Source organism: Balaenoptera physalus, assembly GCF_965194825.1.
Source record: "Balaenoptera physalus genome assembly, chromosome: 2".
Lineage (NCBI taxonomy): Eukaryota > Metazoa > Chordata > Mammalia > Artiodactyla > Balaenopteridae > Balaenoptera > Balaenoptera physalus.
In genome coordinates this window covers 118,103,047-118,120,828 of record NC_138883.1, presented here as the reverse complement: position 1 = coordinate 118,120,828, position 17,782 = coordinate 118,103,047, and the positions used below count along the sequence as shown (strand labels likewise).

At 56.7% G+C, this 17,782-nt stretch overlaps 1 protein-coding gene across 9 annotated transcripts in view; it reads left to right on the top strand.

The window, feature by feature from the left end:
- STRA6 (signaling receptor and transporter of retinol STRA6) overlaps positions 1 to 17,387 on the top strand; it is a 28,935-nt gene extending 11,548 nt beyond the window's left edge. For all 9 annotated transcript variants that reach the window (XM_082449467.1, XM_082449465.1, XM_082449470.1 and 6 more), the window contains 16 exons: positions 19 to 104; positions 1,676 to 1,815; positions 2,412 to 2,435; positions 2,619 to 2,785; positions 4,158 to 4,280; positions 6,522 to 6,589; positions 6,768 to 6,844; positions 7,117 to 7,178; positions 8,123 to 8,285; positions 11,895 to 11,970; positions 13,009 to 13,142; positions 14,282 to 14,399; positions 14,489 to 14,590; positions 15,238 to 15,401; positions 15,664 to 15,813; positions 16,479 to 17,387. In XM_082449467.1, the coding sequence (XP_082305593.1) occupies positions 19 to 104; positions 1,676 to 1,815; positions 2,412 to 2,435; positions 2,619 to 2,785; positions 4,158 to 4,280; positions 6,522 to 6,589; positions 6,768 to 6,844; positions 7,117 to 7,178; positions 8,123 to 8,285; positions 11,895 to 11,970; positions 13,009 to 13,142; positions 14,282 to 14,399; positions 14,489 to 14,590; positions 15,238 to 15,401; positions 15,664 to 15,813; positions 16,479 to 16,648 (1,824 nt within the window). In that variant the 3' untranslated portion in view covers positions 16,649 to 17,387. The remainder of the gene's footprint in view (positions 1 to 18; positions 105 to 1,675; positions 1,816 to 2,411; positions 2,436 to 2,618; positions 2,786 to 4,157; positions 4,281 to 6,521; positions 6,590 to 6,767; positions 6,845 to 7,116; positions 7,179 to 8,122; positions 8,286 to 11,894; positions 11,971 to 13,008; positions 13,143 to 14,281; positions 14,400 to 14,488; positions 14,591 to 15,237; positions 15,402 to 15,663; positions 15,814 to 16,478) is intronic.
- The last annotated feature ends 395 nt before the right edge of the window (positions 17,388 to 17,782 follow it).

Sequence of the window (17,782 nt, the reverse complement as noted above, 5' to 3'; positions counted from 1 at the left end):
TCTGTGCTCTCCTTTCAGATCCTCGTGTTGCTGCTGCTGGCCATGCTGGTGAAGCGCCGCCAGCTCTGGCCCCACTGTGGGCACGGCAGGCCTGGGCTCCCCAGGTTGGTGCCTTGGCCTGGGCACCCCCGCTCAGGGGGCCCAGCTGACAGGGCCACTCTGGGAGGGTGGTGGCTTGTTAGGTACCTAGAAGCCAGCTCTGGCCTCCGGGACACCCCAAACTCTCTTAGTCTGGGGGCTTTCCCCATCCCCACCCAGATCTCCAGGCTTAGTTGGGACCCCCTGAGGGAAGGGGAGGGACCCACTCAGGTGCACCCACTCCTGTTCCAGACCCCAGGGAGACCGAGCCCAAGAGGGCCCAGCTCTAGGACACACCCCCTCAGGCAGCCCATGGTCTCGACAGGCCATGATCACTTCACGCCATCTTTTTTTTTTTTTTTTTTTTTAATATTTTGGCTGTGTTGGGTCTTCATTGCTGCACGCGGGCTTTCTCTAGTTGCGGCGAGAGGGGACTACTCTTCATTGCGGTGCACAGGCTTCTCACTGCAGTGGCTTCTCTTGTTGCGGAGCACGGGCTCTAGGCACGTGGGCTTCAGTAGTTGTGGCTCACGGGCTCTAAAGCGCAGGCTCAGTAGTTGTGGCGCATGGGCTTAGTTGCTCCGTGGCATGTGGGATCTTCCCGGACCAGGGATCGAACCTGTGTCCCCTGCATTGGCAGGTGGATTCTTAACCACTGTGCCACCAGGGAAGCCCCCCTCCATGCCATCTTGACCCTCATTTCCCTGAGGGTGTTACTTGGACCCTGATGCTTCAAGGCAGATTTATGAGGGATTGCCCTCCAGTCCCTCTGGCTGAAATTTTCTCCCCCTGTTTCCTTCAGCCCTGCAACCCCAGAGCCTGGGACGGGGATGACCCTGAGGAGACAGGACTGGGCAGCCTTGTGCGGGAGAGACCAAAGGCCTGGGGGAGGTGGTAGGAGGAGCCCTAGCGTAGACAGCCTTGTAGACAGCCAGGCCTGGGCTGCACACTGAGGTGGGGCCTGCCATGTTGGTTTTGTGAGGAACTAGCCTGGGGTTTCTGCCACACTGGCTGGCCCAGGAAAGAGCGTGCCCTGCCTAGGAGAGGGCCTGGGGGAGACCGAAGCAGGATGGAGCCCTCAGGGCATGAAGGCAAGCTGGAGCACAGAAGCAGAGGGTCTGAGTGGCTTGCCCTGAGCCCAGAGGGGTGATGCCTGGGACAGCCGTGCCCGCTGTCTGCCCTCTGCCCCAGGGCCGCTCCCAGGCCAGGATGGCGGCTGTTGCATAAGGATGTTGTGACTCTCCAGCTCTCTGAAGGTCAGCCAGCCCAGACAGACCGATTAGTGTGGAGGCGGCTGTTTCCTGAAGCTTCCAGAGTGGGCGGAGGGAGCAGTGCTCAGGCTTGTTCCTTCTGTGTCTGCCTGTTGCAGGGGGTGGGGCAGGGGATGTTCCTGAGTCACTTTGCCACAGGGCCCAGATCTGGTTACATAGGAGGCACTACACAGACATCTGTAGAATGAATACACGAAGGGACCTCAGTTTCCCCATCTGGAAAGTGGAACTGACTCCACCTCCCCGGTTTATGGAACTCGGTGTGTGGTAATGGGCGTGCAGGGCCTGAGCGACTGCCCCCTGTCCTGCCCCTGCCTCTGCACCAGCCCTGTGGACTTCTTGGCTGGGGACAGTCCCCGGACCGTGCCTGCTGCCGTCTTCACGGTCCTCTTCAGCTCCCTGTGTTTGCTGCTCCCCACTGAGGACCCACTGCCTTTCCTGACCTTCGCCTTACCACCCGGCCAAGGTACCCAGCACAGCTGAGGCCCTGGGCTGGATTGCTGGGAGGGGGCAGGTGGGAATCCAGAGCACTGGGGCTCCCCATTCCAGCCATGAGCCATAGACCAGAAGACGCTGTCCCGTTACCCTCCCCAGCTGTCCCACCACAGTGCCTGAAACCTCTATTGCTCTGTCCTTGGGTCAATACTGCCCTCTCTGCTCTTGTGCAAACCCCACCCTCGGGAGGGAGGGAGCACAGGCTGAGTCCCCCAGACAGCCCAGTCCTGTGTGAGCATGAAGAAGGGTGGGGAGGGGTGCGGGGAGGGGTCCTGGAGACTTGAGCTGGGCTCAAGGAGGTGATGGTAAAAAGGACAGCTGCCATCCAGAGGAGACACCGCCCTGCAACATGACCTCCTTAGATCATTCGATCCTCACAGCAACTCCACAAAATGCAGATATTCGCCCCATTTTACAGTGGCAGATGCTGAGGGTCAGAGAAGGGAATAGTAATAAAATAGTAGCCTAATTTACTGAGTACTAACTCAGGCACTGTGCTAAAGCACTGTACACATACCTTCTCATTTTATCTTTGCTAATGTACTATATATTATTTCCATTTTACAGACGGGGAAACTGAGACTCCAAGAGGTAACTTGCCCAAGATCACAGAGCTGATACTAGTCAGAGCCTGGATTTGCATGCAGGGGTCTTGCCCACGGAATCAGCTGAGGGGCTGGGAAGATGGAGACAGGAGAGAAGCTTGGGTGGGCTGGACCCAGGCCCCACATCTGCCCCTCCATCCTGTGTCTCTCTGCCTGTCTTGCCTTCCAGGGCCGTGGAAGATACTGGCTCTGCTCTATTACCCTGCCCTCTACTATCCCCTGGCTGTCTGTGCCACGGTCAGGCATGGAGCTGCACACCTGCTCGGCAGCGTGCTGTCCTGGGCTCATCTGGGGGTCCAGGTCTGGCAAAGGGCAGAGTGTCCGGTGTCACCCAAGGTAACCACTGACTCACGACGGCCTGGGGCGGTGGGGCGTGGAGGAGCTGCTTAAACCAGTGTGGCTCCTTTCCTCTCTGTCCTGCTTCCCTGTTGCACAGGATTCCATGCCTTTACACACATGCTCATTCCAAGCTCCGCCCCTCTGTGGGAGAGGCTGGGGACCAAGCAGCTGGGCCTGCCCTCAGGAGCTTCCAGTCTGGGAGGGGGAAGGAGGGGGGAAGGGGCAGAGAAGGAGGGAGAGGAAGCCTGAAATCCCCCCATTATTGATGTCCCAGACTTCCCTTGGCCAGGCTGGAGTGGGAGTGAAGAGAGCTGGAGGATGCAAGTGCTGAGCTGGGGGATGGTCTCAGAGGGCTAAAAAGAGAATTCCAGAACCTCAGAACCTGGTTCACTGGAGCTGGCTGGGATGTGAAGCTGACCAGTCCAGAGCCCAAAGGGTGGGGGTGTGGCCTACAGAGTCAGACAACCCAGGTTTGAATCCAGCTTTATCCCTTCCTTCCTTTGTTCCTTCCACAAACATATCTGAGCATATACTGTGCACCAGGGACATTTCCAGGCACTGGAATACAGCTGTGAACAAGACAGATGAAGTCCCTGACATCCCAAGAGCTGTCATTCCAGAAGGGGACACACAGTCACACAAACAAATATATGAAATGACGCCAGGTGGTGCTAGGTGTTTTGAGGACACCTTATCACATTTCTGAGACTCAGGTTACCCCCCACCCTGCCCTGCCCCCATAAATGAAGTTGATAACACGAATCCCTCAGGGTAGAGTTGAAGATTAGGTGGTTTCCAGTGAGAGCAGGGACTTCGTTGGTCTTTTTCACCAGCCAGGACCTGGCACATACTAAGCTCTCAATATAAACATATTGAATTAACAAATAGATGAATACATATTCAACCCTAGGAGGGCCTCAACCCCAGGAGGCAGAGCATGTACTTCCCAGATGCCCAGGTTGCAAACTGTAATAGAAAAAATCAGGCCTGTGTCAAAGCACCAGGAACGTAGGGACATAGAAGGTGGATGTCCCCCGTTTCAAGCCCCATCCCAGCCCCCTGGGGTGGGTAGGAGGGGATTACAAAACATACTCCCTTTGGCTCCTGTAAGGGACCTGGGGGTCCAGGGGCCTGGGGGTCCAGGGGCCTGGGAGAGGGGCAAGCACCTCTGCAGGGCCTGAGAAGGGGAAGTAGAAGTTGGTGCCAAGTGGCCCTGGCTGGGGGGTAGTGATAGAACCAGAGGGCTTCCCATGCACCCTAGACCACCCTCAGGGCCCCCTGTGAGCTGGGAAGGGAAATGGACCCTGGTCTTCGGTTGGGGGAAGGAGGCAGAAGGTAGGTGTGTCTGGGTGTTTGTCTGTCCATCCAGATCTACAAGTACTACTCCCTGTTGGCTTCTCTGCCTCTCCTTCTGGGCCTCGGATTCCTGAGCTTTTGGTACCCGGTGCAGCTGGTGAAAAGCTTCAGTCATGGGGCAGCAGCAGGTTCCAAGGTAAAGGGGCAGGGCTGGGGTGGGCTCGTACTCAGCACCCAAGACACCCTGGACTTGCCCATATCTATTGTTCCCCTGCATGTGGTCATGCCTGGTGTGGAGCCTAGAACATAACAGGTGCTCAGAAAATGTTTGCTGAGTCGCAGAGGGACTGGTTGGCCCTCCCTCCCCAGGCAAAGGCCAGGCCAGGTCCTCGGCTGGCACCGAGGATGCCCGGGGCACCAAACTGTTTGCACAGTGGGGACTCAACAAAGGAGAAGTGGGCCAGAAGACAGGGAAGTCATAGCTCTGTTTCTGAAACACTGAGGATCCTGCTGGAGAAATGAGACAGGCCAGGAGCCTTGCGCCTAAGAGGAGCTCTGCGGATGCTGACATGATTCAGGAAGCACCCAGGGCAGAACTGCGTTATGAATCAACCCTAGGTTGGGTAATATTAGATAAAGGGGAGCGCTGGGAGAACTAAGGCAGGCTGAGGGGGCTTCCTGGAGGAGACAGACATAGCATGGACTAAAGGACAGTGAGGATCTGGAGTGGGGAGAGACTAAGGAGAAAGCATTACAGGCATAGGAAAGAGCGTGAGTAAAGGGGCAGAGGTGGGTTGCACCTCTTTCATTCACGCATGATTTGCAGCACCGGACAGGTCTTAGCACATAATAGACACTCAGCAAATATTTCTGAAGTTTTGGGTAGGTGGGTAGGTGGGTGTGTGGATGAATATATCATGGCAAGAGGGAATTCTTACAAGATATGGCAATCTTATTTTAGATTAGGTAGACCTTCTAAGCACCTGCCCTGTGCCAGGCCCTGGGCTGGGTTTATGGACTTAGCCGAGTGACTCATGTCGGACCTCCAGGACTCCCAGTGCGCTGGGGGAGATGGGTGCAGCAACATGTATTTACAGTGCACTGTGAGAAGTGCAGCCAGGGCTCATCCAGCGGACCTGGGAGCATGGGTGGAGGCGGGGCCCAGTGCTCTTCCTGGCGAGAGAGGAGGTAGAGGGAGACTGCTCCGCAGAGGCCCTTGAGAAAGGTTATGACACAGATGCAAAAGGCTGATTGCTCTGCAGATGTGGAGGGTGAAGGAAAGGCTTGAAGGGTGGCATCTAGGACAGACAGCAGGTGGGTGGTGGCGCCAGTTGCTGACATACGCAACGCTGGATGAGAGCAGGTGTGCGGGGAACGATGTGTAGCTAGCTGTAGGTGTGTGGCGCTGAGGGGTCTGGCGGGCAGCTGGACTGTGGGCCTGGAGCTCAGGAGAGGGGCTAGGACTGAAGCCAGAGACGGAGTAAGGTCCCCATGGAGGGATGAAGAGCGAGGGGAGAAGAGGCAGGTGGGCTCAGCATCTCCGGGGCGACCCTGGGTCCCCCACAGGCCCACCTGACTCCGGGTTTTGCTCTCACAGGGTTGCAGTAGGGTCCTCAGTACTTGTCACTACTGCCCTCCAGATGCTCAGAAGAGGGGAGCAGCTCCCCAGGATACACAGCACCTCGTCCAGGCCCTTCCCTTCTCTTCCAGGGATCTTCTCGGCCTCTTCCTCCATTGCATGCCTTTCCTCTTGGGAAGTCTTAGGAGAAATAAAATCCTCTTTGGCCCTTGGTCAAAGAGTTTTAAGCCTCAAAGGACACAGTCAAGCTTTGAGCTGACCCGCACCTGCCCTGGATCCCAAGGTTGCCATGGCAACAGGTGACAACGGCCTATATTTTCCTAATCGTCAGGAGCCAGGGGTTCACTGCATCTTACTGTGGGCCTCTGCCACTTGGCAGGGAGTTTAAGGCCTGGAATGTGGCTTAGACAAATCAGGTCACCCTTGTGATCTCCCTGGAGTAGGAGAGGGCTGGGGGGATCTGACCCGAAATGGCCCTATCCCGTGTCCTTGTCAGGGACGTGCTCGTGGGACATAAGTACCCTTTTGCTTCAGTCTTAGCTACTAGAGGCCAGAGGGCCAGGAGGAAAGCAGTGATGTGATGTGACTGAGTAAAGCTGGAGAGGGTTGGAGATAGACCTTAGGAAGAACTTCCCTGCATTGAGAGTTCTTAGATAGGAGACTGATTAGTCTTTTATTTACGGAGGAGGAAAGGGCAGCTTTGGGGGGCATGGACCTCGTCCCCACGGGATGGCCCTTCTCTGTACTCCACCACAGCCAAGAGGTTTGTACGCGCACCAACTATGGTACCCTGAGCCAGGGCCCCAGGGATGGCTCAAGACAGGTCCCATCTGCTTGTCCATTTGTCTGTCTCCACAGGGGCTGCAGAACAACTACTCTGAAGAATATCTGAGGACCCTCCTTTGCCAGAAGAAGCTGAAAAGCAGGTGAGGTCCTAGGCAAACCCTTTGGGCCAGGGGACAGGCCTGGGCAGGCAGGCTTGTTTGGGAGGCTGGCACTGGGCAGCATGGTGGGGCAGAGATGAGGAATGAACCAAACCCTGGGGCCCAGGCTCAGGGCAGGGGCTTCTCCTGAGAGCTCCCTCCTGCCTGGGTCTTTCTGCAGCTCCCACACGTCCAAGCAGGGCTTCCTGTCCCGGGCCTGGATCTACTTCAGACACTACATCTACACTCCACAGCGAGGTATAGCGTGGGGAGCTGAGGTCAAGAGTGACAGGTGACCTCACCCCTCTTTTGCACAGAACAGCTGCAGTAGAAGGTCCGCTCCTTTCCCCCAAACTCTTGTCATCAGGAAGAACAACCCCAGCTTGGGACGAGGGGAAGCCCCTGGCCTGGCCTTGGTGGTCCAGGGTCCTGTGAGCCCTGGCCCTTTTCCTAGGCCTCTTGGGAGGGATGGGGCTCCCGGGGCTGGATGGTGCTGGGGTTCACCACACCCCTCCTTTTGGGGACTGCAGGATTCCGACTACCCCTGAAGCTGGTGCTTTCAGTCACCCTGACAGGGACGGCCATCTACCAGGTATGTCCTGCCTCTGTAGTGCCATTTGCCTCTGGACCCCTGCTCCCAGCCCCCAAGCCTGAGATGGCTCAGGCCCTCAGCTCAGCTCTCCAAAAGCCCCACCCAAAATCCTGCCCAGCTGCTTCTGGCCATCTTGGGAATGCTGGCCTACCCAGAAGAGAGGGAATGGTAACTCTTGTTGGGCTCACATAGGGTCAGAGCACAAGTTTTGGAGTCACATAAATGTGGATTTAAATCCTAGCTCCTTTATTTACCTCCTGAGTGACCTTGGGCAAGTTACTCAACGTCCCTGAAACAATTAGCTCAGCTGTGAAATGGAGGAAATAGAATTACTTCCTTTTAGATGGGAAGATTTAGTGAGATAATATGTGTTTGATAAATCCCCACCACCACTACCGCCCCCCCAGAAAAAAAAACAAACAAAAAATCAAAAACCCTGGAAGGTAGGTAGGATTTCTCTCCATTTTACAGATGGAGGAAATTGAGGCTGAGAGATGAACTTGACTTGGCCAAGTTCCTCCAGTTAATATCTCAGGGTAGCCAAAATTTGAATCCAGGTCTGTCCAGCTTCAATGCCTGTGCTCATTTATAGGACACTTTGCTTTCTCCAACATGGAAAAATTGGAAGTTTTATATTCTGAAGTTTAGATAGATAGATGATTGATAGGCAGTCAGAGGTATACACATATACTTGTGCTGCTTGAAAGCATATCTGAGGCCTATGAGGCTAAAGTCGTATCTGTTTGTAACGTGCTGATTAGAGGCACGAGGATGCTGCTCTAAGGGACAGATAAGAACACTGTGGAGGGTGATGGGCTTGTGGATGCGGCCCGTGTGCTGCCAGAGTTTCTTCCCTGAAGTCTCAGAAAACACTTTTCCTGGGATGGGAGTGCCTGGTGTGAGCACAGCCAGGCCCTGCCGCCCTGATTTGGGGGTTCTTCCAGGTGGCCCTGCTGCTACTGGTGGGTGTGGTACCCACCATCCAGAAGGTGAGGGCAGGGATCACGACGGACGTCTCCTACCTGCTGGCTGGCTTTGGGATCGTGCTCTCAGAGGACAGGCAGGAGGTGGTGGAGCTGGTGAAGCACTACCTGTGGGCTCTGGAAGGTGAGGCGTCTCGGGAGCCCCCGAGGGCCGGCAGTGGGGACCTCAGCTGGGATACCTGAGCTCTGTCCCGGGTGCTGCGGACATGCGGGGTGTCCTTGGGCATGTCCCTTCCCCTTTCTGCGTCTTGGCTGCTTCATCTCCAAATTGGGGTGGTTGGACCTTCCAGTTCCAAGTCTCTGAGACCTGAAGGTCATCTCAGCGGGCCCCTGTTAGCTTTTGTGGTGTCTCCCACCCCCACCCCTAGTGAATTTGGCCAGCTCTGCAGGCTTGGAGATGGGGGAGGGTGTGGTATGTGTGAGCTGAGGGGACAGCCCTGGGCCTTTGCTGCGGGTGGGGAAGGGGAAAAGGAGGCAGTGAAGTGGGACAGTGCGCCAGGATTCTGAGCTAATCTTCATGGCAGGTGGGTGGGGTCAGGCAGGGCGGATGCTTTCTCTTCCCCAATCCCTGTCCTCCAGGCACTTCCTTTCTCCTTCCTTCCCTTGACAATGAGCTCCTGGGCTCGGGAACTATACTAGTCTCCCCTTCTGTGGTCTGATGCCTCCTTTAGCCCTTAGCCCTGTTTCCCACCTACGCCACCTCCACAGCCCTGTGGAGGAGACTGAGAAGTATCCTCACTTGACACACGGGGAAGGAATCGCCTGAGGTTGTACAGCCAGGCAGACGGGAGCCAAGAGAAGAACACAATCTCCTGACGCCCAGGCTGGGGCTCTCCATCACCTCGAGACAAAGCCTGGTGGTCAGGTGTCATGGGGCCTGCACCCTCTGCTGGCTTGGGAGTCCCTGGCTGGCAAAGGCACCCTGGCTCTTGAGGAGTAACATGTGATGGTCAGAGCCTAGGCTGCCAGTATTGCAGGTGGAGGTGTGATTGCTCTGCAGCTCTTCCTTACCATTACCATCAGGGAGGGAGTAGGAGTGGGCAGAGGTGTGTGCAGTGACTGCTTCCTTCCCCGACCACCCCTCCCACCACTTTCCTGAGTGCGTCTGCTCCCTGGAACTGTGGCCAAAGCCCACAAGATAGACAGGTGACAAGTTCTGGATGGGCTGAAAATGACATCTCCAGGGAGATTTTCCAAGTTGGCTGCAATCTGGGCCACAGGCAGGAGCAGACATGGCCCACATCCGTCCACATCCAAGCTCACACCTTGCTCATGGCAGCCCTGTTAGGTCAGCGTCATTGATCTCATCTCACAGAGCAGGAAATCAAAAGGCAGAGGGAGGAAGTGACATGTCCAGGACAATGGATTTGGTTTCTACTCAACACACCTGACACTTCTAATCACATGCTGCAGTTTCCAAGCCCAAATGCTCCCACTTTGGATCTCCTTGGATGCAGGGGTCAAACAGATCAGTGTTCAACCTTCTAGTTCACGGACAAGGAAGACTGAGGCCCAAGAGGATTAGAGATATGCCCCAAGCACTCAGCAAGCCAGGGATGGAACTGAGATTAGATCTGAGTTTGGGGACCCTTTGATTCTTAGCCTAAGAAGCGAATGTCTTCTGAGCTTTGAGAGCCTGTTTTAGGGCTGCCCACCTGGCACCTGGCATCATTCACAGAAAGCTCACACTCTGAGTCAGGCAGACTAGATTAGAATTCCTGCTCCATCACTTACCAGCTGTGTGACCCGGGCAAGCCACTTTACTCCTTTGGACCTCCGTCTTCCTACCTGCAAAATGGGTGCTGAAGCTCTAAAGGCAACCTTGTCCTAGAGGTGCTTGATTGGGTAGGGGAGACAGACTGATCCACAAAATCAGGGCCCAGAAGGGGGAAGGTGCAGAGTCCCAGAGGAGGCAAAGTGCAGGAAGATTTTATGGGTACCAGGATTAGGAGGGACCCAAGTTTGGAACATTTGAGGTAGAGAGGAGCAAGAGGTAGACAAATGGAGACCAAAGGCCAGGCTGGGGCCAAGGGGGCTTGCTAACCCTTCACCCCAATTAACCTATTCACTCACCTGGGCAGGCTCAGCAGGCAGGCTCCTCACCTCCTGGCAGAAACACACCAGAATGTACCTTCGCTGGCACCGTGTTGGCTCTAGGAGGGCAGATGGAACAGGGCAGAGCTGCATGTGCCCAGGGCTTTCTCCTAGCCTTACATTTCAGAAAAGTGCCCCCTTCTGCCCCCGGAGGAGTGAGCCAGGGACAGGCAGATTGGCCCCAGGTTTCTGTAGCGGTCATCCTCGATACTGGCTGTGCCTGAGAATCACCTGGTAACTTGTAAGAAATCCCAAGGCTCAAGCCAGACTTCAGAAACCTTGAGGGTGGGGCCCAGCCTCTGTGATTGGACAAGCCCTCCCCACGATTCTGATGCCAGCCTGAGTTTGAGAACCACTGTAGCAGGAACTCTACACATGTCGTTGGCTGATTGATTTCAATCAGTTGCTGTTTGAAATAGATCATTAAGGCTCTGTCTTTGAAAAAAAGAAAACAAACCCAGTTCAGTGGTTCTTAACCCTGACTGCACATCGGAATTACCGGGGTTGCTTTCCCAAAAGCTACGGCCTGGGTTTTATGCCCAGAAATTCTGATGTAATTGGCCTGCGGTACAGCCTGGGCCATGGGAATTTGAACAGCTCCAGGTGATCCTAATATGCTGTCAGTGCTGAGACCCACATCTCCAGAACCTGTGGCTACAAGGACCTAGTGCTTGCCTCTCCCGTGTGTGTTTGCTCCCCTCCTGAGTCTCTGATGGGAACCAGGGACGCTTCCCTTGGCTGACTAATGAGATCAGAGTGCAGACAGCCTGGGCTCATTCTAGGTCTGCTTGGAAATGATTGCACCACTTGCTCTGTCACTTCCTAGCAGTGTGGCTGGCGGGTCAGGCCCTCTCTCTGAGTCTCAGCTTCTTTGTTGGTCCCATGTCTCCCTGTGCCTCTCCTGTGGGGTTGCTATGAGGGTGTTGAGTAAGACTGGATGTGGATATAGGGTGGAAGGTTTGTAGCCCTGCATCCCTGCTATGCTAAATGCCAGGCTTGTTCACAACACCATGCATTCTCCCCCAGCTGCTGGTGATACAGGGAACTCATGATCTGTGCACATGGACAGGGAAGGTGGTGACCCGGGGAGGAGATGGGTAGCAGTGGTCACTTCCCTCATTCTGATGGACTCAGGCCACACTGACAGGCGCTCACATCTTAACAAAGGCCATTGATGCAGGCCCTGATGGGGTTTTATGGCTCACAACGTGCTGGGAGATGGGCAGCCCAGCAGTGTGCCCGGCATGGGCAAGCTGAGGATGGGAGATGAAATGACCCCCTGAAGCCCACACAGCCAGGAAGCCATGGAGCTGAAGGCGGATGCCACATTGGATGGAGTCTCTCACTGGGGGTCACACAGCAATGGAAGCAGCAAGACCAGGGTGAGGGCCAGGTCTGCAGCCTCAGAGCTGGCCTCTCTCTGTCTTGGCCACCAGATGTCACCTGGCAGTATTGGTCAACCAAGGTCATCGACTTATACTGGATCTGAGAACAGGGGATGTGACAAGAGGCCTCTGCTCAGAGTAGGGCGTGGGGCAGGGATAACTCCCACCCAGGTACCACCCTGGCAGCAGTTCGGGGTCTCCCAGGAGACCCCCCAGGCCCTGACCTCCCACTTTGCTCCCTTTCCACCTTCCAGTTTGCTACATCTCGGCCTTGGTTCTGTCTTGCTTGCTCACCTTCCTCATGCTGACCCGCTCGCTGGTGACACACAGGTTAGTGACAGGCTCTGACTCCCCCCCGGTGCAGACGTGGGGAAGGGGTCAGAGCCCTGTGGGCCTGCAGGACCCCTGACCCAGGAGGCCTGTGGGGAAAAACTTGGGGCTGGAGGGAGGGAGAGTCCCTGCAGGACCAGGCTGTTACTGAGCCCAGCTGCCCAGCTGCCCTGCGGTGGGTGGAGAAAGTGGGGCATCCCTGTCCCGTTGGAGAAACATCTGTGACTGATGTACGGCTGATGAAGGGCTGGCGTGGGGCCACCTGGGAAAGCTGGCATGCTACCTGGGAATGGAGATGAGGGAGGAAGGGTGCCACAGGCGGGAGGAAGTGTGTGGGCAAGAACAAGTGTGAAGTGTGGGTGAGGAGTGGACGGGCTGGCGCTGGGGCACCAGAGAGATTATTGTGGGACATGGAATGCCAAGCCGCCTACCTTGCCCTTTCATGGTGAATGGTAAGGAGCACTGAGGAAATGTGGGCAGAGAGGGAGAGAAGCTTCTAGTTGGGAGTAGAGTGGGTGGGGAGGGGAGGGCCAGGGACTTAGCAGGGAGCTTGTCCGTATGCTGAACATTTATCAGGCCTCAGGGTTCCTGCCCCAGGATCTTTTCTCACAGGGTTGGCTCTACTTAGGCTGGCACATCAAGGCCCTCAAGCCTCTGCCTGCCTGGAACCTTGCCTCCGGCCCTGATGGCCGAGCTGCAAATCACTTTCCATCCCTACTGTTGTGTCCCACGTTCCTGGCTTGGCTCAGGTTGAGCCTTCTGTCTTAATTTGTCTCCCTTGATCCCTGCCCCGCCCCCCACCAGCTTAGTCTTATTCATCCTTTAAGACGCAACTCAGACATCACCTCCTCTGGGAAGCCCTCTCTGATCTCCCAGGCTGGGTTAGTAGCTCCTCTGGGCTCCCACAGCTCTGGGCTTCCCTGCCCATGGCTGTGGGTTGTACTTAGACTGGGAGTTCAGCCAGAGGCTGGCCCAGAGCAGGAAATTAGGGAGCGTGTGTGCTCCCTGAGATCGCTGGCTTCCTCACTCCCACCCCAGGTCCAACCTGCGAGCTCTGCACCGAGGGGGCGCCCTGGACCTGGGCCCCCGGCCCCAGAGCCCTCGCCCCTCCCGCCAGGCCATATTTTGTTGGATGAGCTTCACCGCCTACCAGACTGCTTTTACCTGCCTTGGTGAGCGCCCCCTTGCCCACTCCACCTGACCTCGGCAGGCCCCACTGGCCCGAGTCGGGGAGGGGAGAGTGCTCAGCAGGTCTTGGCTGCCTCTGGGCGTCTGCCTGTGCTGGAGCTGACCCTGGGGCAGAAGCAAGAGGAGGGACCCGCCTTGCCTTCCCTGCCCTCAGGGAGTCCACACAGGTGGGGTGGGGGGGGGGTAGGTGCAGGGGCCCTTGCTAAAAGGATACCCATCACATGAGGATGGCTCCTGGGTGCCACCAGGGGTTTACACAGAAGGGGACCCAGGGCTGGAAAGTTCGAGGAGGCATATTCCTGCTCTTGTAAGGGAGGGCAATATCATGATGGGCTATCTCAGGAGGTCATCCCTGTCACTGGGAGAATTCAAGCATGGTTATGTGGCCATGGTTGGGGGCCGCAAGGAGGGCCCTGCTCTGAGAGAACTGGTCTAGATTAACTTCAAGGACCCCTCCAAGCTCCGAGTTTCTGATTCTCCCCTTGGGCACTGCAGTGAATAAAGTCCTTACAAATGTGAGGGGGCTGGGGCCATTGTTGCCAAAGCAAGGGCCTGATTTCTCCCTCTGCCGCTGGTTCCTTCAGTTCTCACCTTGCTGGCGGAGGTGGAAAAAGATGATAAAGGGGTAGACGAATCACTAGCACCAAAAGTCATAATTCCTCGTATAGGTAAACTTTATGCCTCTGAAACCCTTTTGTACATATCCCATGTAAACAATTAGCCAACTGTTTCAACAGGCAACTTTCAGGTACCTACCATGTGCCAGGCTTTGGCCAGTAGGAATGCAAACATTAATTTCAAATACTGTCTTGTCCTCAAGGACTCAGGAGCAACTGGGGGAAAATAACATTTGCAAAGCACTCTGTGGTTTTCAAAGAGTTGCCACAGATACTGTCTCATTGGATACTGACAACAGCCCTCCTGGGTAGGGGCTGCTATCCCCTTATTTACAGAGGAAGAAACCAAGGCTCAGAGAGGTAAAATAACTTGCTCAAGGTGGCACAGCTAAGCAGCAGCAGAGCAGGTATCTGAAACCAGGTCTGCCCAGTTCCAAAGCCTTGGGCTCCTGGGAGTGGCAAGGGTGGGCTGATGCCTTGCCCTGTTCTCCTCCCCATGCTGGCAGGGCTCCTGGTGCAGCAGATCCTCTTCTTCCTGGGGACCTTGGCCCTTGCCTTCCTGGTGTTCATGCCCGTCCTCCACGGCAGGAACCTGCTGCTCCTCCGGTCCCTGAAGTCCTCGTGGTGAGTGAGGCAAGGGGCCGAGGGCTCTGGGACCGCTTTCCCGAGGACCACTAATAGCGACACCCTCCCCATCCCCTCACCCCCCACAGGCCCTTCTGGCTGACCTTGGCCCTGGCTGTGACCCTGCAGAACATGGCAGCCCACTGGGTCTTCCTAGACACTCACCATGGACGTCCAGAGCTGACCAACCGGTGAGGTGGCTCCTGGGCTTGCACATCCCTTAGGCCCTCAGCTGCTTCTTTGGTGGCTTTCTTTTTGTGCCCTTCTCCCTCGTCTGCCATCTTTCCCCTTTCTCTAATGGGGAGCCCAGTGAGCAGTAAAAAGAGCCTGCCTTAAAAGGGGTCAGTGACCCAGCTTAGTCCAAAATACCTCTCTGTTTACCTGTCACAGGGCCAGAAATACCCCCATAAGCCTTTCCTGTTTTGGGGATCAATACCGCTCTCCCCTTTGCAGGAAGGAGGTTAACAGAAATATTATTTCTATGCTAGGCTGTGGGAGGACCTTGGCCCCAGGAGAGACTTAGAGTCAGTGGACAAGGGACCCAGAGGAGGGAGGTGGGGACACCAGGGTCATAGAAAGATCCAGGTGGACCTGGACTTAAACCCCACTGACTAGCCAGACAACCTTAGCTAAGTCACCCAGTCTCTCTTGGGCCTCTGTCTCCCAGATGGGTGGGATGGGTGAGCTGGGTGGAGAGAGCAGACCCAGCCCAGAAGATGGGTACACAGAGGTGTTATCAACAAATACACGGCAGTTGTGGTCATCTAGGTCTGACATTGACGCTGAGGAAGGGACTCTGCGTGAGGACCTGCCTCAGCTCTCTTCCCCCTGACCCCAGGCGAGCACTGTATGCAGCCACCTTCCTTCTCTTCCCCATCAATGTGCTGGTGGGTGCCACGATGGCCGCCTGGCGAGTGCTCCTCTCCGCCCTCTACAATGCTGTCCACCTTGGCCAGATGGACCTCAGCCTGCTGCCACCTAGAGCCGCCACTTTCGACCCCGGTAAGGTACTGGGCAGGAGCTGGGGGCAGGGGATGCTCAGGCTGCCCAAGCAGTGCGGGAGGGTCTGCCCTGACCTAGTCTCTACAGAGGATGTCTGTAACCCCAAGCTGTGGGTATGTGGAGGGGGCCACGTGCAGTGCACGTGCAACACGCTCAGGTGCCCACGTGCTCACATGCAGGGTGTGCAGGGCACTCCCTGTGTCTGTGTTAGGTGCTGGCTGGGGCCTCCCCACACTAGCACTGCCTTTCCCCACCCACCCAGGCTACCACACATACTGCAACTTCTTGAAGATGGAGGTCAGCCAGTCACATCCAGCCTTGACGGCCTTCTGTGCCCTGCTCCTGCGAACTCGGAGGCCCCAGCCCCGCACGGTCCCCCGGGATGGCCTCAGACTGGGGGAGGAAGAGGAAGGTGAGCCTTTCCACTGGGAATGGGGGGAATTGAGCCCACCCGGCTTCTCCCAGGAAGGAGGCACGCCCCCTCTCCAGCAACGCAAGGGAGAGAGGGCTAGGAAAATGCCCACTTCCTCTCTGGGCTGCCTGTGGGAGAGAAGAAGTGAGAATTCTCCGGGTCCGTCTCAGGGTAATTTTCCCCATAACACTAACATACACACACTTTCTGTCATGTGTGTGCACACACACTCACTCCTCACGTGGAGAATGAGACAGTCTCAGAGCTAAGGGGCTCTGTCACCCCTACCACCCCAGGCCAGCCCCTGCCTCTCCTAAGCAGTACCTCCTCCCCCGCCCTGCTGCCTGGGACGTGTGTAGTAGGGAGGGGGACGCTACGCTGGCTCCAGACCCTTGTCCCAGCCCTGCCTCCAGCCCCCTCCACAGAGCTCATCCTTTCCCTCTTCTGCTGGCCACCCAGAGGATGACACCTGAGCCTCAACAAACACCCTTCTGCAGCGCACACTCTCCTGGCTTCCCACCCTGTGAACGGGCACCTGGAGCCCCAGTCTCGGCCTCCCTCACCCTACATACACAAGGGGTTTTCAGACTCTGCTCAGGTCTTGGTGCTGGGAGTGGGGCTTGGCTGGGTGTGTGTTGAGTGACTCACGGAAGGTCTCTTTTCAGGGATGCAGCTGCTGCAGACCAAGGACCGGGTGGCCAAGGGAGCGGGGCCCAGGGTAGGCCGAGGCAGGGCCCGCTGGGGTCTGGCATACACGCTGCTGCACAACCCAGCCCTGCAGGCCTTCCGGAAGACAGCCCTATCAGATGCCCGGGCCAACGGTGCCCAGCTCTGAAGGTGGGGGAGGCCACACCGCCAGTGCTGGAGCACTTCCCATCCTCCCAGCCCACTCCCCCCCCAGCTCTCCCAGGGTCATCACTCCAGCCATGGCAGCCTCTCTGCTTGGCACCAGCTCTGTCAGCAGGTCCCGGGGGTTCAGGGCCAGCCGGGGGTTGCTTTGCTTGGGTGGAAGTCTGTCAGCATTATGAGCCTCAAGCCTTGGGAAGGCTCTGGTCTGCCCCCTTGACCTTGGGAAGCCAGCTAGGGCTCTGGAGAAAGCAATCGGTGGTTTAGGCCCTTGGTCCAGGAGCCAGTGGAAGCGGGGCGGCCACATCCAGGCCCCTCCCCACGCTGGCTCTGCCGCCAGCCTTCAGGCTTCACAAAAGCCTTCTCCTGACCGGGGCTGGTGATGCAGGTCCGGACAACCTAGGATTCCAGCTGGGCCCACTCAGCCTTGGAACACACCACCGTGACCAGACACAGCGCTTCCTCTCTCCTGCAGATTTCCCCGTTCCTCCTGGGGGGCCCGGTGGCCTGCAAGGCAGCCCAGGAGGAAGCCGCGGGCTCCTACCTGGCAGCAGTCACGGCTCAAACCAGGCCCCACACTGAGCTGGCCACACTTGAGAGCCTGATATTTTTGTAGCTGGTATGCCTTTAGATATTATGAAAGAGGTTAGTGTGTCCCCTGTAATAAACTTGTCCCCAAGAAACAGTCTTCCTGAAGGGGAGCGGTACGTGGGGAAAACCGCCCGGCATCTCAGTCAGTCAACACTGTTTATGGGGCTTGGGTGGGGTTGGGGTACTCTGGTCAATGCTGGGCTGGGCACTGGGTGGGGGGCAGAACGGGAACCATGGCCACATCCCTTGGGGTGGTGGAGAGACTGGGGACCTATGGTGCCACCCCTGAGCTGTGTGAGCATTGACTTTGGAAGTAGGACTGATTCTGGGTCTTCGAGAATGAGCAGGATTTGGGGAGGAGGAGAGATTTCAAGAGATGGGGAGACAATATGAATAAAGGTATGGAGGTAGGAGGAGACTAGTATGCAGAAGGGAGGGCAGCTGAGGGGGTCCCTACCCCTGCTGGGGACTGAGGTGCGGGCATGTATGAGTGAGGGTTTGGGGGCCACTGTGGGGCTGGGGCTACCGAGGG